This window comes from Zalophus californianus, chromosome 2, assembly GCF_009762305.2.
Source record: "Zalophus californianus isolate mZalCal1 chromosome 2, mZalCal1.pri.v2, whole genome shotgun sequence".
Taxonomy (NCBI): domain Eukaryota; kingdom Metazoa; phylum Chordata; class Mammalia; order Carnivora; family Otariidae; genus Zalophus; species Zalophus californianus.
In genome coordinates this window covers 99,808,976-99,834,811 of record NC_045596.1, presented here as the reverse complement: position 1 = coordinate 99,834,811, position 25,836 = coordinate 99,808,976, and the positions used below count along the sequence as shown (strand labels likewise).

At 37.8% G+C, this 25,836-nt stretch overlaps 1 protein-coding gene across 7 annotated transcripts in view; it reads left to right on the top strand.

Moving 5' to 3' along the window:
* Positions 1-25,433, top strand: part of PRDM5 (PR/SET domain 5) — a 187,029-nt gene extending 161,596 nt beyond the window's left edge. For 4 of the 7 annotated variants that reach the window (XM_027598799.2, XM_027598801.2, XM_027598800.2 and 1 more), the window contains 2 exons: positions 16,047-16,151; positions 25,106-25,433. In XM_027598799.2, the coding sequence (XP_027454600.1) occupies positions 16,047-16,151; positions 25,106-25,270 (270 nt within the window). In that variant the 3' untranslated portion in view covers positions 25,271-25,433. Of the gene's footprint in view, positions 1-10,048; positions 10,376-16,046; positions 16,152-25,105 lie in introns of those variants that run through there. The other 3 variants (XM_027598804.1, XM_027598797.1, XM_027598802.1) reach the window with 2 other exon arrangements.
* The last annotated feature ends 403 nt before the right edge of the window (positions 25,434-25,836 follow it).

The window sequence follows — 25,836 nt, the reverse complement described above, 5'->3', positions numbered from 1 at the left end:
TTACATTTCCCCATTGGCAGGACATGAGTTAGTTCTCCAACATCTGTCTCGTTAAGAGCTGTTGCCAGAGCCGTGGCTGCCGCGTGCTCAGTGTCTGTTCCTTTTCATGCAATCCTGAGCCTAAAGCCCGAGAGGCCTGCCCTACTGCCCATCCCCACCCTCATTTTTGTGTCTTGAGATGACCAGTGTATGTTCTTTCACCCCTGTTTGGAGAGAGGTCTTTGGAGATTGGTTCTGTACTTAATTTGAGAGGTAAGACGTGCACTCACTGACCTCTCTCTGGGCCTCTTTGTGGTTTAGCTCCTTTGTGTGCATAATAAAAATTGTGTTAATTGAATCTTCCACCAAATGTATTACTTACATTGATTTGATTTTGAGGATATCTGGCTACTAGTAGGAAACTAATGCCACTGCAAGTATAAGGAGAACAAATGTCTAGGAGATCATACTGGCAATTCTTTTCTTACATGTTAGCATCCTCTGAGTGGACCAGTATATGTAAACCAAGGAACAAATGTAAAGAATGAAAACATTAAAGAAGATCATCTCAGTATGCAAAAGAATGGGTCAGAATTGAGATCTGCAATTCTATCAGGCTTTCTGTATCTTGGAATTTAGTAAAAACAAGGAAATTGTCTCAATTCAAAGTCTTTTCTTTTACCTAATATGTTCTGAGAGAATGAGTTGGATGATTTCTGAGTAACTCTCATAGCTCATAAGCAGCTCTCTCTGTCAAAATGTTCTTCTTTTAAACAAAACAACAAAGCAAAAACCACCTTCTTGAGGGGGAAAAAGCATTTTGGTTGGCCCAAGCAAAAATTTGGCACTTCACCCTGAAATACTGGTCTTCCTTCCTCTCAGCCATCCTTCATCCTTCATCCTCCAGCATCTTGACTTATGCCGGCTGGGATAAGAAGCCAGTCTTCTTAGTGGGGACAGTCAGTACTTGTCCTGAGTAACTGAGTTCATCCTGCCAATGAGGTGACAGACTCTATTTGTACTTGGGGTGAGAGAACAGGGGAGAGATCAAGGAGTAGTGTAGGCAGGCCTTGTGTTACAGAATCTCTCCTGCTTAGTATATTGTCTATCAAGTGACAGCTGAGCACATTTATAGGGATGATGCCTATAGTCCCTCGATGATATATAAATGCAGAGTTACAACAGGCCGTTATTCCTAAATTCAGGTGGTGCTCTTTCATATAGAAACTGAGTTGGCATCATCTTGCTTTTGCCCACACTGAGGAGATTCCGGAGATGTGGGACTTTTAGGGCTGAAACCGGGCTCGTCCCGGGTAAATGGGGACAGTTGGTCATACTAGTCAGAGTTCTTAAAATAAATTGAGAAATATCTTCTCAAGGAACATACTGAAGCCCAAACAATCAGAAATTAGTGAGTGAAATCACCACTATGTTTAAAAAAAAAAAAAAGGCAAAATCTGATTTGTTACTGGTTACTTTTGACAGTAAGTCATTTTGTTTTGGGGGTAAGAATGGTGTTTTGCAGAAGGTAGGAAGTATATATCAGCCTTTGGAGTCTGTGTAGTACCACCAGAGATAACAAAAAGTTTTCACAAGATACTCACCCATTTGTGAAAGAAGACTGAGCTCAAATTTACCTGCAGAACAAAACCATTCAGATGGAGTGAAGTAATTTTATGAGGAAAAATAATGTTCTGTGGTTGCCTTTGGGTTAAAAATGTTTATGATATTTAAATTTGGAAAACAAAAACGTTCCCATTTATTACAATAATCCTATTCTTCCTTTTTCTTCCTTCTTTCCCTCCCTCCCTCCTTCCTTCCTTTCTTCCCTCCTTCCCTCCTTCTTCTCCTCTCTCTCTCTCTCTCTCTCCCCCCCCAACCTTATAAGCTGACTGACTTTTTGTCAAAACGTTGTATGACTTGAGCACATTCAAATCTAGCAAGATCTTTGCCAGGACAGCCATGGAATCCTCACCTGTGCAAATAGACAGACTGTTTTTTTCAGCCTTTTTGAGGTTTGAAAGGGGCAGGTTTATGCTACTAGCTCACTGCCATCTGTGGAGGGTGTTGATTCAGAGACGTAATTTATATTGACGATATGATTTCCTCTGACTTCTGCCTGTGCCTTGATGGTTGTGTTTCACCTGTTGACATGAACTTGGCTGAAATGAATGCTCCGTTGGCCATGGGCGAATTAGTTGCATGTGTGATAGCACCTTTCTGCTGTGTTCTTATTATTTTCAAATTTGTGTAATGGGATCAGTATGTTATTCCTTTAGAATTAGATATCCCGTTTCTAGGGCTTTCATTTACATAATTCCTTTCTCCTACAGACCTCTGAATAAACTTTATAGTTTTATTCAAAGATGGGTTACACTTGCCACCATCACATATGTCAGAAAGCATGCTTGTTATTTTTGCAAGTAGGCAAGTTGAATTAAATCAATTCTCTGTGGACTAATTGGATCTGCTTCTTAAATGTGAGAGTCTGTGACTATATTGTGTTCTCATTTTACATTGTTCTTTGTAGCCCGTACAACTATATTATGGCCTCTAAATTGACCGGGATATTTGGTATTTGCCACATATTATATTTCATATTGTATGGCCACAAAAATTGAAGGTTGATGGACACGTAAACCTCAACTCCATCTACTCCATCTCCCCTTTTTGCAAACCTGTTAAACTCTTCTTGAGGATAAGGATCATGTCTCAAAGCTTGTGTCCCCCACAATTCCTAACACTGTGTCTGGCTCAGTACGCAATGGAGACTTTTGCTGATGAATTTACCCTCAATTATAATCAAATCATGGGGGTTATCTTGATTGCTGTCAGAGCTAGAAACATTTAAATTAACTGGTAGGTAAGCTTAAAGTACTAGTCTAAATATAGAAAAGGACGTTTTTAAAGGAAGTAGTTAATATTTTTCTTCCTAAGTTTGCCTTTGGTGGTGCATTATTGTGTCTTGAGACCAAATTTTTCAGAAATATCCCATATGTAAATGAAGCAACCTAGAACATTAAAAAAAAAATGAGGCTGTTTTAAACTTCTAAGACTTACTTTGATTTTCATTAGCAAAGTTTTAGGATACAACAAACAAAAATGTTGAAGACAATATGTAACAAAAGACTAAGGCAGGCGCATTAGCGTCCTATGCTGTCACAGCTCTAACAGCTTGTCTTCATGATGGACTTCATTTCTTTTTTTAAGATTTTTTTTTTATTTATTTGAGAGAGAATGAGAGAGAGGGAGCATGAGCAGGGTGAGGGGCAGAGGGAGAAGCAGACTCCCCACTGAGCAGGGAGCCTGATGCGGGGCTCAATCCCAATCCGGGGACTCCTGGATCGTGACCTGAGCCAAAGACAGATGCCTAACCTCCTGAGCCATCCAGGCGCCCCTGCTTGGCTTCATTTCTGATTGTTATATGAAACTCAACATTTTTGGACACTATATGTTTATCAAAACATATAAACATAGATACACATACCTGTTTATCTTTTCCATATATCCTTTATATTTTTATATTTATTTCCCTTCTACTCCTGTCTACTTCTTTCCCTTATATATATTTTTGTTATATTTTGCATTTATATTTCAGAGTTTGATTTATAATTTTGTAAGATGGTGAGAATAACTTTTTCCTTACTATAAAATTTTCGTGTTCACAAGATCAGTCTTTTGTAAGATTTTTGAGGAAAAAAATCTAAATAATTAGTCATTATGCAGGGAAAGGAATCCTTTCCCTTTAGATAATTTAAATAATAACACTTTCACTTAACCAGCATTCCTTTCTCTCAAGGAGTACAAAGAACGCCCTTTACAATGCACAGATCTCACATTGTTCTCAGAATTCTTATCAGCAAATACATTTTCAGCGGCTTTCTTTCTCCATGTGTATCAGAAAAGTGCTGCTGTCCGAAAGGACACTCAACTGCCATTTTTAGAGCTGAGGCTCGTAGACTGGGTTGTGCCTCGTCGTTTTTAAGAGCCAGCTTTTAACAAGATGATAGTGCTTTATCTGCAAGTGACTTTGAGTTTTTGATTGATTGGTGTAGTGTTTTACTTCCGTCTGAGCCAGAAGTTTCTCCGTCACTAGCATAGAGCCGTTGGAATATGGCGTGATGGTGAGAAAGACAGAGACAGCAGAATACGTTCATTCCTAAGTAACCAAAAGCCCCACCGACAGGGTCGTAGATGATAAAGGTATTTCGTAAGTCCCTTAACAAGAATTCAGAGGCAGGGCCGTCTCGTGGTTGGGTAAGACGGGGCTCCACAAGGTCTTCCGCGGCTCAGGTTCCTCTCCTGTCCTGCCGTCCTCAGCCAGCTCCTCACGTGCTACCGCGGGGCTGCAGTAGCCCGCGCATCATGGCCATACGTGGTCGGCTGCAACAGGCAGGAGGAGCCTTTCCCAGAATCCCCCTATCGACGTGCTGCTCAGGAAGCACTGTCGTGTGACAGGCCCCGATCTAAACCCGTCCCTGGAAAGGAAATGGAATTGCCATCTTTGGCTTAGCCCAGCGCTTCCCAAATGTGTGTCCATGTTAGAGTCGCCTCCGAGCCTTTAAAAATGCCAGAGCTCAGGCCACACCCCCGAGCAATGAAATCACACTCTCTGGGGGCTGGGTCCCGGGCATCAAGATTGTTGGAAGCTCCCAGGTGATTCCATGGGCAGGCAGCTTAGCCTCATCAAGATTCTCTCTGGTTGCTGGGCTTGGTAGCCTCCTCTTCCGCTGTGCTTGACCGGGAGGCAGGGGTTTGACGGGGAGGAGGCCCCAACACAAGGAGGTCACTACGACACTGGGCCTGAAGTAAGCATGCTGTATTTTGAGTTTTGCCCTCTATACCCGATGATGTAACCTTGGCCGTATTTTAAAGCTGATAGTGCTTCATTTGCAAGTGAGAATATGCATGTCAAATTTGCAGCACTGCTTAACAATTAAATGGAAAAAAAAAATCCTTAGAAGTTCCTAGCACTTTACCAGCCAACGGGAAATAGACATTCTGTTAACAATACACAATAGTGCCTTGGTAGGAGGAAATCATAGGAAGAGGAGGAGAAATAGAAGTTATCGTTGCTAGGTTGTTGTGTTTATTCGTAGTAGTACCGTTATTATTTGAGAGGATGGTGGATCAGATTAGAAGTTCTCACTTCTGGTTGCCTGTTAGAAGCACCTGGGGAGCTTTAATAAAGGCCCTCTCCTGGCCACATCCAGGCCAGCTAAGTCAGGCTCTCTGGGAATGGAGCCCAGGCATCAGTGTTTTTAAAAAGATTCCCTGGGTGATTCAGGTGTGCAGGCAGCCACAATCCATAGGCTAGAGACTGGGAGAGTCTGAGGGAGAAAGGTAGTTAGGTCAGTTTGCCTCATTATTCCAGATGACCAGTCCGAGACACCAGTGTAGCCCCAGGGAAACAAGGTTTTCCAGCTAGTCTGGATGATTCTTTGCTTGCTTAATGCCAGACAAGCTCTTCTGTCACCTCTATGCAAGTGATAGGACTTTTTCTAGCCATTTAACTTACAGACATTATTCTGTAGGCCTTGGGAGTGGATTAAAAAGGGACTGAGTGCCTTCTTGTTTCTATTTAAAGTTTGTATACAACAGTTTAATATAAGAATTATATTCTATTTATATTCTAATTATATTCTATTGTGCTTATTTTTAGTTTTCTATATGTGAATTGTGCAATCATTTTCCTAGTTTATAGAAAGTATGTTTTCCATTAGCTACAATGCAAAACCAATTATGGATGTGTTATGTAGAAACCTGCTTTAAATATTCTCCTAGCTTTCTGTAGGCTTCCCGAAGAGTTATAATTTTTAGGTGCATTGTTTACTAGGCCATGAGCATGTTTTGTCATATGTTGAAAGATCACACCAGCTATAAAAATAAGATGGTGAATAAAAAGCCACAAGAGCTATAAACATCTGTAAAAGAAGTTTTCTAGCCAAGGCTGCTTGTTAGAGGGAAACTCGGTGCATTTTGATTGTGTGCAGCTGGTGGCACATGAACTTTCAGAAACGGGGCCATTAAGAGGAGCTGTTAGATATATGGCAGCCGCACTGTGGGCCGTAGATCTGTCCCCTCAGCTGTGTGTAATAGCAGCCCGTGGGGCCCCACTCGCAAACCCCCTCTAAATTCCACCTGCGACTCTGCCGTGAGTTGGATATTTTATGGAATTGGGTAGTCCTCTTTTGGTCGCTAAACCGGTCTTACCAAGAGAATTAGCTGGCTCCTAGTAAAGTGGAAAAATCTGAAAATATCAGCATGGGCTTCACAGTTTCTGCCACCCTGAAGAGCGTGTGTCAAGGCTGACCTCTGGTCCGTGTCAGGGCCACTGCAGGATTCTGCCTGGAGCTCTCATTTATTATTCTTGGAGGATCTCTCATGCGAAATACCACATAAAGTATGATGTTGACCCAATTAAACAGATGATCCCATTATACAAGAGCAGAAGAGACCCCCTGCTCTGGACACATATCTGGGTGAACGGCCTGGGCGTGCTGGGCTCAGGGGGAGAGGGGCTGGGTGTTGGGAATCTACTCACCAGAATGCTTTTTTGTGGCTGGCAATGGGACCAGTCACTGGAGCACTGGGTCTTCTCTGAGCAGGCTTTCCTGAGGCAGCATTTCTGACTTCTGAGATGATTAAATGTTTACGGGATCCATCTTTGTGATACCAGAAACAGTTTCCCTAAAAAAAAAAAAAAAAAAAAAAAAAGACAAGATCTTTGAAACAGAAGGAGAATGGTGATGTTTTAAGTTTTAGAATAAAATGAAAGCCATTTTTTATAAAATTTCCTTTAACTTTTTATAAGGAAAATTTTAAACCCACAGAAACAGAGGGAATAGGGGAATGAATCTCCATGGAACCTCACTCAGATTCAACAAATATTAATTTTTTTTCCATTTATAACCTCCCCGCAACCCCAACCATAAAATTCAGAATTTTTATATGTAATATTAAAATGATATTTAATTCAAGGTTTAGATGTAATTCTGTTGGTAGTTACCTTTTATGTAAGGTGTATGATATAATTTGTTCACTTAGATGATGATATGACTGAATCATAGGCATTTGTGATCAGACATTTTTGTTCTAGACCCGTGCTAGCCAAAGTGTGGCTTGAAGACCAGTACCAGCCCACAAACTCTTTGTTTCTGGTCCGTGATGAGATAGGTACAGAAATTGTGAGGAACTATTTAGGACTTATGTAACATTTTGGCATTGCTGCACCTCTAAGTGCATGATCATTTTTTTAGTAATTCATTTTCATCCTACTTTGAGAAAGTATCAATCAGCAACACACTGAGAAAAACACAATCTTTCACTGCAGATAATTCAGGAAGTACTCTTCTGTATGGCACTTATGTGATTTTTGCCCCCAGGGGACGTTTGGCAATGTCTGGAGCTATTTTGAGTTGGCACAATTGGGGAATAAACTTGGAAGGGAGAGGTATGTGCTACTGACATCTAGTGGGTACACAGGACGGCTCCCTAAAACAAAGCATTATCTGACCCTACGTATCAGTGATACTGAGGTTGAGAAACCATGCTCTAGACCACAGTGGAGAGCTTAGGCTGTCTGTGCCTTGCCTAAGAAAGGTTTGGCAAATGGGTCTTACCAGGGTGCAGGCTGACAAGAGTCTAAGTCTGTTTGTATGTGACCTGCCCTTACACAAGAGTCTCCACATTCTACTTTGGCAATTAGCGAGACCTCTTGCAGATGGAAGAGTTTGATGGTTAAATGACTTTGCCCCAAATGATATAAAAATATGATGCTTTAATATTTAGTCACAGGTTGCCTGTTTCGTCTCTGCCAGAGTTTATAATGTGCCCAACAGGAGAAAGTCAGCCATTGCTGCAACAGCTGAGAAAATAGGGAATGAGAAATTTATAAAATTTGTGTTTATTTAGAAATTTCATATTTAAGAAAGTTACACCAACTCCCTGCTTAATGAGGTTTTTAATATTTTCTTTTAAATTTAGAAATAGGAAATCATCTGACAAAAGTCATCATTTTTCTGAACTCTAATAGAGGAACTATTAATAGCTAGAAATATTTAGTCTAGAAAAGATCAAATGAAATTAATTTGGAATAAAAGATAACTTATATCCTAGCATACTTGTGTGTGTGTGTGTGTGTGTGTGAGAGAGAGAGAGAGAGAGAGAGAGCAAGAGAGAGAGAGATAAAAAGACTTACTTCCACATCTGATTCCTCTTCAGTGAGTTTCTTCTCTCAAATTCTATTTGATGTCCAAGTTGCTCACATGGAAGTTATTTCATTAACAGCATGGACACTCTGGCCTTGGTATAGCTTTGAGCAAGACAAATAGGGGAAAGGTTTGTCCATCAAGTATATCATATACTATATAACAACCAAGAAGCCAGTGTTTTGCTTATAGGTTGAACCCTGTCATAAGCCAACTGTGTTTATATGTGTTCAGAATACCACAGGCTCTGCCAGTCCTCACCATCCTCACTAGTATGCCTGTTTTAATTGCTTACTAATTTTTCTCAATTTTATTAGAGTCAAGCTACCACTGTCACAAAAGAACATTTATTAACCATCATTCTATGACTTCCTTACACCATTTACCTTGACCTCTGACTACAAGGGAAAAACCTCACTTGTTATATTTTCTGTTTCTATTTGATTGGTCCTAACATAAAACAACCAAGGTAATATTCAGAATACCCACCTATGGCATGCAGATAATCTACCCATGATCCATTCTTGTCTTTGGAGTCTGTGTAGTGGAGGGCATGCTTCTTTACCTCCTGGCAAGTAATCCTTAGCTAAACTAAGAGGAAACCGCCAATAAATTTCTATTTTAAAGAACTTCAACATTCACATCCCTCCAAGATTTATTAAAAATGTGACTTTGTTTCTAAAATGATTTTGAGATTTATTAATGCAGTTCTTGTTGGGAAAAAATATAACATTTGGAGTTTTTTTTTTTTATATAGATGGTCATTAGCAATATAAAAATAAGACTTATTATTAGCTACATAACAAGGTATAGGGTGTAGAGCTCTATAACTCCTACCTTCTGAATGAATTCTGCCAAGTGCTGTTTGATTAAAGAGAACTGATTAGACTACTGATTAATTCTGCTTTTGACAGATTACATAGTTTAACTGACAAATAGATTGCCTCCATTTAGTAATGATTCCCCAGTTATGATGACAAAGGACAAGCTATTTGTCACTTAAACTGTGTAATCATTCAGAAACAGAACTAATCAAGGACCTAATCATTTTGTCTCCGGTTAAATCCAGCTAATGAGTTAAAATGTGTAATTTATACTACATATTCCCCTCGGAAACAGTGCTACAATTTCCATGATATTTTATTGAATCGGATTTTGTGCCCATATTAAAGATTTTTGTAATGGAGGAAGAGTTGGTGGAAGAGAAGTAGTAGAGTTATGAGATGATTAACGTTAAAATGATGCTACTGTATGAGTTCTTCGTGGGGGAGGAGCAATGAGGCCTTTGGAAGTCCAGCGGTATCCAAACTTGCTTAAACACGTCAGCCACACCAGCCTGCAGGTGTTCTCCGGTGTGTACTTGGGAAGGTAGCAGATAGCTCAGCCTCACCTCTGCTGCCTAACCTGACAATAAGAACTCAGAGATTTCCTAAGCTTTCTGTATCACATGGTCTCTTGCTGTATCAACCACTGTGTAGTTGCCTAACCACTGTCATCCTCAGTGAACCTTATGGTGAGAGCAGGCAGCGAAGATTAGAAATTGAAGTTCTCCTTCCTTGCACACAAGTGTGGATTCTTCTGGACTCGGAAGTTAGGGCTAGGAATACTTAGGAATGCTCTAGAGGTGACATAGATTTTTTTCACAGTTTCCAGAGAAAAAGAGAGGGGAAGCACAGGTGTAGGTGTCTTTGTACCACTCAGCTTACTCTTTGTGCCCAACTACATTTACCACGTGAGAGGTGGTATTTCTTTCATATGGCGGACTAGGAATAATTGAGAAGAAATTAGTAAATAAGGGGGATGAGGGTTTTGTTTCTTTTTTCTGAAAAATAAAATCACTTTTTTTCTTCCTATTTCAGTTCATTTGGTTTTCTAAAATTTGAGATGAGTGACCTGTGATCTTCTGGCTCTGCCTCTGGTATAAAAGCTATTTATTGGAGCAGGAATTCTCTCACACTTGCTTTGGCATCATTCTCTGTAAATTGGAATGTTTTCAGGGGTACCTGGGTGGCTCAGTCGGTTAAGCGTCTGACTCCTGATTTTGCCTCGGGTCCTGATGTCAGGGTTATGGGACTGAGCCCTGCGTCAGGATCCACACTCAGCACAGAGTCTGCTTGGAATTCTGTTCCTCCCTCTCCTTCTGCCCCTCCCCCCACTTGCTTGCATGCAGTGGCATGCATGCATACTCTCTCTCTAAGTAAATAAAATCTTTAAAAAAAAAAAAAAGATGGAATCTTTTCAAGGGTGGGCATTAAAGTTCTTTCCAAGGAGCACTATATGGCATTCTAACCAAATCTGTCAGGAATTATATCCTTCCTTGCAATATCTTCAGGAAAATTGTAGATTGTTTAAGACTTAGGGTTAAAAGAGATGGACAGACTTATGAAAGGCAAACATGGCTTCTTCTTACTATACTTTGCTATGGCCTAAGGTTTTAGAGAACCTTTCTTTCTAGACTGACATAAAAGTGGATTGTAGAGTCCTTTGTGAGCTAATAATCTTAGGACAAAACCCCAGGGAATCCTCAGCTTTAAATGGTTCTTGGTAGAAAAGAGGGAATCTAGGCAGATACAGAACTACTGCATCAAATGGGTCCCTTTTCCAACTGTTTTTCTCAAATTTTTTAAATTGGAGTAACCTTTCTAACATAAATTTCAATCCCAACTTCCCTGCCAACACACACATAGAAACACACGATGGTTGTTGTACTTTTAATGTCTTTTTTTAAATAAAAATAAACATTTTTATTTTATGGCTGTTTTGGAAATGCAGAATTATTACAAAAGTTCAGAGAGTTTCTGTGTACCTCACATCCAGTCTCCCCTATTTTTTTCAGCTATTCTTAATTCTTTTTTTCATTGCCTTTTTTTAAAATTTTTTTATTATATTATGTTAATCACCATACATTACATCATTAGTTTTTGATGTGGTGTTCCATGATTCATTGTTTGCGTATAACACCCAGTGCTCCATGCAGTATGTGCCCTCTTTAATGTCTTTTATAGGAAAAAATGAATAAGTGAAGGTAGTATAATTTCAGTGACATTTGTAAATAAAGTGTGTTGAAGTAATCTCCAATAGTACTTATAAACATTTGAAAAATACCAATATATGACTGGGTGAATGTGTGTGTGTGTGTGTGTGTGTGTGTGTGTGTGTGTGTGTGTAAAACATTATTTATTCAATCCAAGCCAATGCATAATACATATTTGGGTTTTTGAAAACTCTTGTGATAACTGCAAAACCCCTGTGCCTTGCCGGAATCTCCATACACTGGCTTGGAACCTTTCTCAGTATCCATGGGGCACTGTAGGATGCTTCCCTAGACAGGACCTGCTAAGAAGAAATTTAAGAATGAATGAGAAGGGTGTTCTTAATCAGTGATGCTCAGACCTTGTTTTTCACTGCCTTTTCCTCCTGGAAACTTCCCATCACTCTCTTAGGATGTCATCCAGATAACTGGTCCTGTCTTAGGTTGTTCCCTGCCAGACACTTACCTGTCATTGCAGCTGCCACAGTGATGTGCATCTTACTTCTTTACAAGATCTGGTTTCATAGATAAATTGTAGGGAGAAGAGCTTTCCTTTTTTTTCTTTTTGTATACATCGTATTGATATATCTTTATATGTTTTTAAAATACAAGTTTAGGTAAAATGTTTGGATATCGTAAAAGTTCCAGCAACTCCAAGAAATTTCTGATTTAAATACAACTACATTTTCAAGTTTTGTTTGTTTGTTTTTTTTAAAGAACTGGGCAATATTTGAAGAAGTAATAGGCACCAAAGACCATGTAATATGTGAAAAGAGATTGTGTTTAGACTAAATGAACACAGTAAACATATTTTTTGGACTGCCAAGAAAATGCAGTGTTTTTCTGTTAACTTTGAACAGTCATTTAAAATAAAGAGGCCCTATACAAAACACCTATTCACGCTGGATATAATAAAGTAAATAGCAAATATCTGAACTTGTGAATAAAAAAAAGTAACAGTAATCCCCGGGATCCAGCAAAGCAAACTGCAGCCAAATGCCAGAGTTGAGAATGAGAACACTTTCAGGGTGTTTGCCAGTATCTGTAAATTCAAGGTGGTTTTTAATGGTGATGGAAAGGGAGGCAAGCTCTGGGCTTAGGTTATAGGGCAAGATGGAACCACATCCCACCACAATGTGGGGACCCTAGAAAAGCGATACTCAAAATGAAATCAGGAACTGGAAATAATCTACCTTTGGCAAATGGAGGTGCTTGGGACATTTAACTGTCTCAGAGTAATTGCTGGCTAGAGAAAAAGAGTTCTCCCTAGAGTTTGTAACCACAGTCTTTCCCTCAAGTGTGTTTAGAGTTCAGACTTAAAATGCTTCCCTGACCAGAAAACCCTAAGGCAAGAAATAAACTTAAAATGGTCTTTGATTGATAGCATCCCAGAATGCCTGGCAGAAGCAAACACAAATGCTGTCTGGAGGGACTTACCCTCAACCTAGGGGTCACAGAATTTTAACAGATAAAGACCACCAAACATGAGCCCATGATTCCAAATTCCAGAAACATCCAAGGAAACAAGAGCCATGAGCAGGAGACAGGAGAAACCACAAATAGCAGAATTAGTTTTCCAAAAACTTAATGATTTATCAGATGAGGTAAATTATACAAATGTCTAGAATATTTTTTAAATAGACATAAGCAACATGAGTAAAAAATAAGATTTTATCAAAAATTAAGCATAATTGAAAAGAACCAAATAACTTACAAAAATTTAAAATATAATGGAAATTAAAGTGATCCTATTAACAAGTTATTCCTACTGGAAGATAATTGATCAACTGAGTCTAAAGAAATTACATATGGTGCAATACAAGGAGATGGAAATGGTTAAGAGATGTGAAAAATAGAGTTTGTTATACATCTAATTGGATTTGTAGACTTTCACTTAATAACAAATGAGAAACAAAGTCATTTTCAAACAAATAAAAACAGAATTTACCATCATCAGATCCTCTGAAGGTCAGATAAGAAAGCATGAAAAGTAAAGAGATTGTTAAGTGTGTATAAAACTGAACTGCACTGTTGTATAAAGTAATAATGATTCCATATCGGGCATTAAAAATCAGTAAAATACTGTTACACATAACGTGTAAGACGGGAACATTCTTCAGGACTTGTTATTCAGTAGGAGGGAAAACATACAGATACATTTTAGATTGTGTTAAATGTACATGGTAGAATTGTTAAGGATAACCACTAAGAGAAATAGTGTTCATAACTTCTATGATAATATGGGGGGGAAATCATCAATCCAAAACATACAAGAAAATATAGGGGAAAAAAACCTGAGAAGATAAGCAAGATAAAAGCAATGCACAAAATAAAATGTTAGAAATATATTCAAGTATATTTTTAATAACAAATATTAATAGATAAATATACCTAATGTATTTATTATAACAGTAATTATATTATAAATGAAATGAATAATAATGAATATTAAGAGGCAAAACTTGCTACCTTAAAAAAAATGATATAAGCATAGGTTAAAAAAATCCAGTTGGATACTGTTTATGGAGACACTTCTCATACCTAAGGATATAGACTGTTTGACAGTTAAAAGATGAATATACCAGGCAAACACTAATTTTACTTTATTTTTTTGCCTCTTTCTTTTAAACTAAGGTATAATTGATGTATAACATTATATACATTCAGAGGATGCAAGGTATTGATTTGATACATTTATATATTGCAATACGATTACCACCATAGTGTTAGCTAAACCTCCATCATGTCTCGTAATTACCTTTGTGTGTGTGCGTGTGTACAGAGATGGTGAGAACATTTAGGTTCTAGTCTCTTGGCAACTTTAAAATACATCCTATGGTATTGTTCACTATAAATCACAATTCTGTGCATTAGGTCTCCAGAACTTCTAACTGCAAATTTGTACCCTTTGACCAACATCTCCCCAATTTCCCTACCACCCATCAAATACTAATTTTAAAAAGCTTTTACAGGTATATTAAGACCAAATTAATTTTAAAGTAAAAAGAATTATTACAGATAAAGAAGATTACTTCAAAATGATAAAAGATCCTATTTTCTAGGAACATAAGAGTTTTAAACTTATATATACTCATCATGTTCCTCATGAGTCTCAAAATTTGCAAAATACAGTGATAGAATTATAAGAATATACTGGAATGTTGGAGTGTAAAATGGTTTATCCACTCTGTAGAGTTTGGCCATTCCTAGAAAAGTTGAAGGTGCAATCCCACTTCTAGCTAAAATACCACAGGGGATTACATTTCTGCATTCAAGTATACATGTACAAAAAAAATCCAGAGCAATGTTATTTCTAAGAGTGAAAAATTGGAAAAACATGAACTACTCATCACTCGACAATGTATATAAGCAAATTGGGGTATAGCCATTGAATGTAATATGGTATTAAAAATGAATGATTAGGAACAACATGTGTTCACAAAATGAAATTGGGGACTAGAAGCTCATAAAGATAATGTTGAACAAAAATAAGTCAATTTCAAAAGAACTCACAGAGTTTACATATAGTATGTATGTAAATAGTATCTATTTAAATAAGTTTAAAAGGCAAAATAATACTATGTCTTACTTAGAGATCCTTCCATACATGTGCAGTAAAAAATGTAGAGAAAAGCAAGGGAATGTTAAGCAACATGTCCAGCACAGTGGTCACCTCTGAGGACATGGACCAGTGCTGCAGTCAAGTAGTGGGGGTACAGGTGCGTTGAGAGGCATGTACTGGTAATGTTTGATTCCTTAAGAGCTAGCTGGTAGACACACACATGTTGGTTTGGTTTTGTAGGTCTGAAAATGTTTATAATACTCTTTTAAATACTAAGGAGAAAATATGCATGGAACTTGTCCACATAACAGGAAATTAAATACACACACACTACCTCAATTTAAAAAAAAAAAACTATAACATTTTTGAAGATGTATTTGGGAAAAAATCTCATTGCAAGTCTACTTTAAACAAATCTTATTATTTTCCTCAAATATTTTTATTTATGCACTGTTTCATAATGACCAGCTGTTTTTAGTTTTTTTTTTTCCACGAGCTGTTTTAATGGAACAATGTTAATTTATTTTGCAGTTCTCTCCAAGTGAAAAGAATGGTGATATAAGTACCTGGTATCAAAGGTGGCTAAGGAATGTGGACATTTTTTTCTTTTCCTGTGGAGATGTTATTTTTCCTTATGAGTCTGTGACAAACAATTAAAAATGCCTCATTTAAAAAAGTAACAGATTTTATAAAAGAATATTCTACCTAGGAAAGAAAGATTGAGCAATAGAAATGAAAATACTTAAATCACAGTTGAGCTATAGTTTTTTAAACTCACCCCCAAAATCTGATGACAATTTTTTTCTGAAGTTTTCGTTCCCAGGAATTCCTCTGAGATAGTAAACAATTTGCACCATCTAGATCAGGGGTCCCAAACTCTCTTGGTCCATGATGCCCTTAGTATCTCAGTAAATTTTTGCAACCCGCCAAGACCAAAAGAAAACCTAAGAGTTCAGTTCTTTTAGTAGTTAGATCATGTCTATCATTCAGAACCCAGCCTTGCAAAGGTATGACATAATTAAAAGAACTGTTGTACAATCTAATGTTGGAACTGAACTGCCATGAGCCAAGTAGTTCAATTTGTCCAGCAGATGTTGAGTAGTGCTGTTTCTCCTGAACATTTAAAATAACTCATGGCACCTCTCTGGATTTGCTGCGGCACCCTACAGAACTAGATAAAATACCACCCCCCCCCCCATACACCTTAGTAAGGAGGGCTCTAAGTTCACTCAAATTCATGGCACTCTCTTTCCATTGACTGCAGGAGAAGCCATACAAGTGCTCAGAGTGCAGCAAAGCCTTCAGCCAGAAGCGAGGCCTGGATGAGCACAAGAGGACGCACACTGGAGAAAAGCCTTTTCAGTGTGATGTGAGTTTGGTTTCTCTTTTCTTTCCCCAGTGTCCTCCAGTAACAGACATGCTGGAAGTTTGTGTGTGTGTCTGTGTCTGTGCATCTATGTGTGTATGTATGAGTGTGTGTTTGCGTTTTGCAGTGCTGGTCTTTCTATTAATGTCTTGTGCTGCTTGTATCTTGTGATTGAATAATTCATGTAACCACTTTGTAGTAATTTGGTTCATCCTAGTTTGCTGGCAGCAAATAAACTCTGATTTTCTTCAAGGCACGCTTGTACCCTTTTTTAATGCAATTGAGTTCTTTCAAGGTATAGGTGCATGATGATTCAAGGCAGCTTTCATGTGTCTACCCATATCTTTGACAGGTTAATGACACTTAAACCAGAGATTTAACTGGTCGTAGATATTATTTATTTTGTTACAGCCTAACCATGAATTTCTAAAACAGGAACAAACTCCTTTGTTTAAATAATATTGCTAATTGTTTAGATTTTCTGCTTATGACATTTGAATTGAAATGAAATTATCAACATAGTTGTTTACACTATTTATGAAAGGAAAAATACTACCACTGTCAGTAAAATTAATCTGAGCATTAATCAATTAAGGAAAAAAACTGGTTTCTTGATGCACAGTGTCAGGATTCTGTGCAAGATTGACAGTCGACAGAAGATTGACACAGGCTTTAGGGAAAACACTTGGATGCTTATTTCTAACATAAGAATAGCAAGAAGAGTATTAATGTAGCTCAGTAGAAGAAGAAGAAGCATTAAAGTTGTAGTGTGTGAAATTGCACAGTGGAGAATTCTCTTTAAATGTGGAGGGAAACTCGAGGACTTCGTCCCATTGGCATATCCCAACGGATAAAGTATGGGGTAAGCAGTCCACATGAAAGGAAACTCACAAACACAAGATGTTTTGCTTGTCCTTCCATGAAACTTTTGGTGGTAAGGTTAAGGCAACAATGTGCTCCCATTGGGCCTACTCATAAAAATACCTATATGAACAGTGAACTTCTTTAAGGCAAGAAGTACTTGTAGAGAAAGAAATCTACACATGTAGAGCTCTATCCTGAAACAGAGGTACAGCCTTAGCTTCATAATTTCATTTGGTTTAATTCATTGGTGCTTAAATTGGAAACATTTTCATATAGGCAAAACCTGTTTAGATTACTTAATTGTACAGCTACACAAACAACTGATGGGGCACAGAAATTAAATATTAACTGTGAAGGACACCTCCCTACTATCACATTCAACTCATCTTTCATTTATGCTAAATATTTTTGTTGACTACTTCCTAAGCTAAACTGGACCATGATGTTATTTAAAAAAAAAACTGTAATGTTACAAGCATGATTTTTTTCTATTTACTTCTATCTCATCTATTTCTATCCTATTTTCAAAACTCTCTGATCCTTATCTGTGGCTCAAACCGGTCCATTGAGTAGAGATCCACTGCCTCCGAAACCTCTCTGAAATGCAGCCTGCTCAGTAGAGAGAACTGGTTGTTTTTGTTCCAAAATCTTACCCTTTTATAACCTGCTCATTCTGGAAAGAAGTTATCCTTTCTCACACATTCCCAGTCTTTCTCCTTCCTAAATAACACTCAAATCTATTACTTCCTCTCGGTTTCTAGTCCCACTAGCAGTGCATAGCCTGCACCCTCCCTGTGTTCTATTACATTCCATCTCCAGTGTATGTGTTCTCCACCCTGCCAAGATAATGGTTTTTATTTTTTAATTGAGATGAAATTCACATAACATAAAATCAGTCATTTTAAAGTGAACAATTCACTGGCATTGAGTACATTAACAACGTTGTACAACTATCACCTCTATCTCGTGCTCAGACATTAATGTCCCAAAATAAAATTCCATACCCATTAAGGAGTTATTCCCTACTCTCCACAGACCCTGACAACTACCAATCTTCTTTCATTTCAATAGATTTACCTATTCTGGATATTTCATGTAAATGAATCATATAGGATGCGACCTTTGTAACTGGCTTCTTTTACTTAGCATAATGTTTTCAGGGTTTATCTACATCATAGCATGTATCAGTACATCATTCCCTTTTATGCTGAATGATATTCCATTGTATGTATATACCACAGTTTGTTTATCTATTCATAATTGATGCACATTTGGGTTGTTTCTCCCTTTTGGCTATTGTGAATTGCTCTGAGACAAACATGTGCATACAGGTATTTAATTACCTGTTTTAAATTCTTTGGGGCATATACCTAGGAGGAGAATTGCTGTGTCATATGTTGATTCTGTTTGATTTTTCAAGGAACTGCTGTATTGCTTTTCATAGTAGCTGCACCATTTTATATTCCCACTAGCAATGCCCAAGAATACAAATTTTTCCACATCTTTGTCAACGCTTGTAATTTTTGTTCTTAAAATTATAGTCACCTTAGGGCATGTGAAGTGATATCTCATTGTGGCTTTGATTTAAAGTTCCCAGAGGATTAATAATATTGAGCATCTTTCTATCTACTTGTTTGTTGGCATTTGTATCTTCTCTGGAGAAGTATCTATTCAAGTCTTCTTCCCATTTTAAAATTTTGTTGTCTTTTTGTTGTTGAATGTAAGAGTTCTTTGGATATTCTAGATACTAGACATCTTCTTACATTCCATAAGTTATCTTTTCACTTTTTTAGTAATATCCTTTGATGCACAAAACCTTTCAGTGTTGGGGGTGCCTGGCTGGCTCAGTCAGTAGAGCATGCGACTCTTGATCTGGTGGTTATGAGTTTGAGCCCTACTTTGGATGCAGAGATTACTTAAAAAAATAAAATCTTAAAAAAAAAAGTTTCAATGTTGAAGTCCAATTTATCTGGTGTTTTTTTTTCTTTCCCTTTTCTCAACATGCTTTTGGTGTCAGATCCAAGAACTGTCAATTTCAAGGTCATGAAGATTTACTCTCCTGTTTTTTTCTAAGAGTTTGATAGTTTTAGCTCTTACATTTAGGTCTTTGATCTGTTTTAATTTCTTGAATATAGTGTGAAGTGTAGGGGTCCATTTTTTTGCATTATTTTTCAGTTTTTCACCATTCAATGTGATGTTAGCTTTGAGTTTTTTATAAATGCCCTTTATTATGTTGAGGAGGCTCCCGTCTATCCTAGTTTTCAGTATTTTTATCAAGACAGGGTGTTGGATTTTGTCAAAGGCTTTCCTTCATCAACTGAGATGATAATTTTTTTTTATCTTTTGTTCTGTTAATGTGATGTATTACATTGTTTGATTTTCTTATGTTGAACTACCATTACAGTCTGGATAAATCTCATTTGGTCATGACTTGTAATCCTTTTAATATGCCTTTGAATTTGGCTAATTAGAGTTTTTGTTTTTTGTTTGAAGATTTTTGCATCTATATTCAAAGGGGATATTGGCCTAGAGTTTTCTTGTAATATTTTTGTCTGGCTCTGGTATTAAGATAATGCTGGCCTCACAGAATAAATTAGGAAGTATTCCCTCTTCTTTGTTTTTTTGGGAGAATTTGAGGGGATTAGTGTTAATTCATCTTTAAATGTTTGGTGGAATTTAAAAGTCTGGTTTCAGACTTTTCTTTGTTGGGAAGTTTTGTGTGTGTGTGTGTGTGTGTGTGTGTGTGTGTGTGTGTGTGTGTGTGTGTCTGTTTTGTTTTGTTTTTATACAATCTCTCGTTCCTGGTCTCTGGAGTTTTTCTATTTCTTCTTGAATCAGTTTTAGTTATTTGTGTGCTTTAGGAACTTGTTCATTTCATCTATGTAATCTAATTCGTTGGCATACAGTTCATAGTATTCTCTTAAAATCCTTTTAAATTCTCAGGGGTCAGTAGTAACATCCCAGTGTGATTGTCTCAAAGTAAACCTAATCATGTGCTTCTCTGTGATAGTGTCTCACAACCCATAGGGTAAAATCTACCTTCTTACTTGACTGAAAAGTTTTTCTGGTTTTTGTCAATTCTTATTATTAAAATCTTAATAATCTCTTATCTGTCAGTACTCTGCATTTTATTTGTACCAACACTGAGTTTCCTAAAGCATTGATGCCGTTCTGCATCTCTGTCCCTTGTTCCGTGTGGCTCCATGCACTAATCCTCTGCCTGGAAAGTCTTCTCTATCTCTTGTTCACACTGCCTGGCATTCTCACACATACACACACACATACACACACACACACACACACACACACACACACACACGGATGATGTTTGAGTTGTGTTTGAGCGAAATTGTGAAGAAAAAACTGATATATGTTTATCTCAGTTCTTTATAATTTTGCTCAAATGCCACTTCACTCATCAACACTAGCCCCTTCAGCACAGTCATTCCATGCCATGCAGTTCCCCTGGCATGCCATAGCTATTGAGCTTCTAGTATCTTTGCTACTATCCCTATGATGATGACTTCCAAATCTCTCTTTCTGCTGCCTAGATTTCTCTTTTGAACTCTCTGCAGATATTTTGAAGCTGCCTGTAAGACTTCTCTCCTATATTCGAGACTGAAGTCAGTATCTCTCCAGCCATCTCAGTCACTCAGCATGTTCCCTTTACCTATACATCTCTCTGAGGGTTCCACCATCTCCGAATAACCCAAACCAAAGCTCTGAGCCTCGTGCCAGACACTTTTTCCATGACCAATAGCATCATCTAGTTGAGCTTCTATTGTGGGAAAGACACAGTGACCCAGTTTATATATATTCTCTCTGATCTTCACTACACCCCAGAAATACCCAGGTATTATTTCCACCTCTATGAAGCAACTGAGGCTCATGGAAATTGAGTGACTTGCCTCTTCTCTACCGCTTATAACTGGCCAAGTCAGGATTCTAGGGTTCGAACCCAAGTAGCTCTCATTCAGTCCCAGTAATTCCTGACAGTCTTTCCTTCTGTATATTTCTCAAACTTATTATCTTCTCTAAATTTCCACTGCCACCTTTACTCCTCTCTTTTTCTCACTCCTGACCTCCAACCCAGTAGCAAATCTGATTGGCTCTACATTTAAAATAAGTTGAGAATCTGAACACTTTTCACATCTCCCCAGCTACCATCTTAGTCTCCTGCAGTAATGCAGTCATTCTTAATTTATCTGTCTTTGGTCTTTGCTCCTCCCAGTCCTAGGCTTGCCACCCAGAGTTATCTTTCTAGAACCTGAGTCAGATTTTATATATTTTAGGTGTAGATTGTATATGTATTATATTTCACTCATTTGCTGAAACCCTCCAATGACTGTGCATCCCATTTAGAGTGAAAACCAAGGTTTTACCACGGTCTGAAAGTCCATAGAGATCTGTACCCCCACCCTCCTACCCCACCTGCTCTCTCTGACTTCACCACCACCATCCACCTCACTCTGGCTATATCATTTCCTTGATGTTTCTCAGACACACTAAGTATATTCCAGTAAATAGGTCTTTTTGTTTGGGGGCGGGGGGGGCAGTGCCTGCTTCCCTGGCCTGGGACACCATTCTCAAGTATCTTTATGGCCTTCTCCTGTACTTATTTCAGTTCTCTGCTTGAGTTCTTCTCTATCTTATTTCCGTTACTTTCTTAACCCTCACCCCGTATTCTTCTCCTTCTTGCATCCACTTGAAATATTGTTTGTTTGTTTAATTATTTATCATCGATTCTAAGTTCCATGACAACAGAGCTTTTTTTTCTTTATTGTTCATTGCTGTGTCCCCAGGCCTAGAACATCCAAAATAAGAAATATTTAGTGAATATTTTTAAAAGCATGAATTGATGAATCAATAAGTGCTGTCTTAGTTCATATCCAAATCATTTCTGGCTTAGAGTGGAATAATAGTATTGGCTATGCTGACTCCAGTTTCATACTCTTGAGCTTGGTGACTAAATGATATTTTAGTTTTAGTCTCTATTTAGAATCCTTTAATGAATCCCCACCACTTGCAGAAGATACTTCCAGTGTCTTATTATGATTACGAGGATCTCCAGGGTTTGGCTCCAGCCTTCAACTCTAACTTCTTTGTGAAGTTATTTCTCTTATTTATTTATGTCAATTTATTGCTCTAATAATCTATTTCTTCAGCCTTAGTGAACTGTTTTCACCTCCCCACATGAGCCTTGCTCGTCACACCCCTGTACCTTTGCACGTTCTCTTCCCTCTCCCTGGGATATCATTCCCCACCTTACAACATGACAGCACCCATACACCTGGGAAGACTTGACTGTGCTCTCCTCTGTTGCTTCTCCTAGCGTTATGTTCATGGCATCGAAAATATTTCTCTTTAGGACTGTGGGCTCCACAGGGCAGGACAGAGTGCTCTTTGTTATTCTGTTTCTAACTGAAGTGGCACAAGGCACATTGTATGTGATTGATAAATATTAACTGAAGATGTTTGTATAGAATTTTAATATTATCTCTCAAGGTACTGCAGTAAATGTGTTTTTTCACTTCATTTTAAAACAAAATCGGTTTATTGCTAGCCTAGAAAAATAATAAATATTTTCCTATTCTTTGGCAGGTGAATTAATACTAATTTGGAGTAGGTGGAAGGGTTGGCTAAGGACTTCAGGTGGAAATAAAGAAAAGCATCCCTGTTGCACTATTTGAATTCTTTCTTGCTCTCCCTTAATTTTAAAATGACCATGAATGTCCTTGCATTTTACTGATTTATAGAGAACATCAGTTTGAAGTCTCTTAATGACTACATTTAAGTTCATGAAAACATAGCTTTTAACATGTAGGTAGTCACTTCCACAACTGTGACATCAGCTACCCTCTACTGACATTTAATCCTCTACCTGGCCCTCATTCAAAAATCCGTTGGGATGTTCTCCTCCCAGCTCCTATGTGGAGCTTCTAGGAACTCCTTAATTCAGAGCCATTATCAATGACTTCAGCATCTTGCTCAACTTCCTTTTCATTTCTCCAGCTTGCTGCTGCTATAATTTTCCCATGGTAACCATGTAAATGAACTTGACTTGTAGCCCTCACAACACACTGGTAAACTGAACTGTCTGAGAATCTCCTTTATTTTTTTCAAAGAGGTTTTTATTCCTTAAAAATGGTATCAGCCAGGCAAATGGAAAAAGTACAGTCAGCTCACATATCTTTGAAGTTTGAGCCTTTAATAATAGTCTGTCCTTGGGGTTGTAAAGACTCTAAACCCAGACTGCATGGGTTTAAATCCTGGAAATCACTTCCTAGTTCTGTGACCTTGTACAACCTGCTTGAGACACTGAAGTGAATGTGTCAGTTTCCTTCTGTAAAATGGGGCTCAGAGTACTAGTATCTACCTAAAAGGGTGAGGTGAGGATTGCACAAGTTAATGTTTATGAATTGCAAAGAATGGTTCCTGGCACATAATGAAAGCTGTTAGCCCTTCAACCTAGTCCCTGTGCCAAGCACTGAAATGAGACAGTGAACAAGGCACTATGTCCCCTGTGCTCACAGAACTCACATTCCTGTGAGGTATAGACGTTGAGCAAATAAACCTATATTGCACTCTATGATGAAGACTGAGAACAATTTTAAAAAGGAGGAGGGAGAGGCATAAAAGAATACTTAAAGAAGAAGTGTCTGAGAAGGTAACTCTAAGTAACCTAAAAGATGAGAAAGAGTCAGCCATGGGGAAGAGAACATTCCAGGCTCAGGGAACAGTATAAATCAAGGCCTGTAGGTGGGAATGAGTCTGGGTATTAGGGGAGGTAAGAAGGCAGGTGGAGCTGGAGCATCGTGAGAAAGAAGGGATGCAAGTGAAGTTGGAGAGCAAATTGATGGGCCTTTAAACCATGGTAAGGAATTTATTCTGAATCTACTTTCAGTGGGAAGCCAGTGAAGAATTTGGTATCTATTCATTACGTGGGGTTTAGAGAAGGAGCCAGGGAAATAGAAAATAGGGGATACATTATAATTCTATGTTATGATAACAAATTTTGATTATACTTATAAAGACAATTTGGAAACTTAGAGTTTCTTTTACTTGAAAATAATCTCTATGGTTACCTTCTTTGATTTCTCTGGAATTATTCTGCAGCCTTTGGTGTACTTATATTGCTCAAAAGACTTCTACCTAGCTATCAAATATCTTATCTACCTTTCTTTAAGTCAACAAATATTTATGGAATGACTACTCTTGCCCTAATGTTTCTTAGACCGGTAAGGAGACAGACATAAAGAAAATCACCTAATAATTAATTACATTCAGGGTAAGTGTTATAAAGGAAAAGGAAAAGCTACTATGAAAGCAATTAACAGAGGACTTCTGGCAGACAGATCATATAGGCTTCCCCAAGGAGTTAGTAAGAGGAAGCTACATCAAGGGAATTGGGCAAGTACTGAGGCAGATGTAAGGAAAACCTTACATCTTCTGTGGTAATATAATATTTTTAATTATTGGACTGTTAACGTCTGTTGGGCCAGGTGGCAATGTGGCAGAGCTTATATGAAGTAAACATTGGATGCCTTAGTTAAATGAGCGTATATAATAAGAAATAAAGAATTGGAATTGTGGGTAAAAAACTTCCACTTAGGATGCTTAAAGCACTGTTAACCTTTTACTTCATAAATGGGACTAAATTGAAGGGATCACTGGTGAGACATGTCTTGTGCTATTTATGTCATATGGAGAGATGCCCTCTGGGCCATTAGGCATTTTGTTTAAGAGGTTTAATATAAAATTGTCAATACACTCCATCATGGGAAGAAAGATACTGTTCCCCAGGAGTTGTTTCTCTAGACATGTTTAAATACAGTGGTGGGGGGGAAGGAGGGTGGCTAGGGTGTAAAGGACACACACATTAAATGCAAACAGCTTTTGGGAACTATAATTAATTTTCTTTACCCTTAAGTTGGGATGTTAAATTCCACTTATTTCAAGCAATTTTTGTTCTTATGCCCATCCGTATATACTTGATAATAGGACTATGCATAATGTATATTGTATAAATGATAAATTGGCATATCTTCAGGTTTTTCAGTATAATATGATTGGTATCTTTGGGTCTTTTCTAGGTTTGTGACTTGGCTTTTAGCCTAAAGAAAATGCTGATCCGACACAAGATGACTCACAATCCCAATCGTCCACTGGCAGAATGCCAGTTTTGCCATAAGAAGTTTACAAGGAATGACTACCTCAAAGTGCACATGGACAATATCCACGCTGAAGCTGACAGCTAATGGTAGCTGTAAAGGAATTAAACCATTTAGAAGGGCTCCTAATATGAAACCCAGATTTCTCTCACCTGATTAGCATAGCAGAAGCAGCTAAAAGTAATTCACTGGTCTCATAGTTCTTATTTGCCTACCTTTAGAGTTTGTAGATGCTTATGCAAAAAAAAAAAAAAAAAAAGAAAGAAAGAAAGAGAGAAAGAAAGAAAGTCCTACTTCTACCAAAAAAAATGGTGCAAATGGAAAAGAAAAGTTTGTAGCCTTGCAAAATACTACTTGTGGTCTGTTTTATAAAATGGAAAAAGGAGTCATGACTTTCCTCCTTGGCCACCTCTCTGTAATGAAGTTTATTAACATACTCTTTATTAGGCCTTTTTATTTCATTGTCATCTCTTTGTGTGTGCATGCGTGCACATGCTGGTTATTACAACTGACTACTACTACCAGAAAGATATTAATATACCAAAATATTTCATTGCAGATGAGGATAAGGTTAAGAGTTTTTAAAGTATCAAGCATGGTAACAGGATAAAACTTGCTATTTTGTGAAACAGACCAAAAATTGATCTTACTTA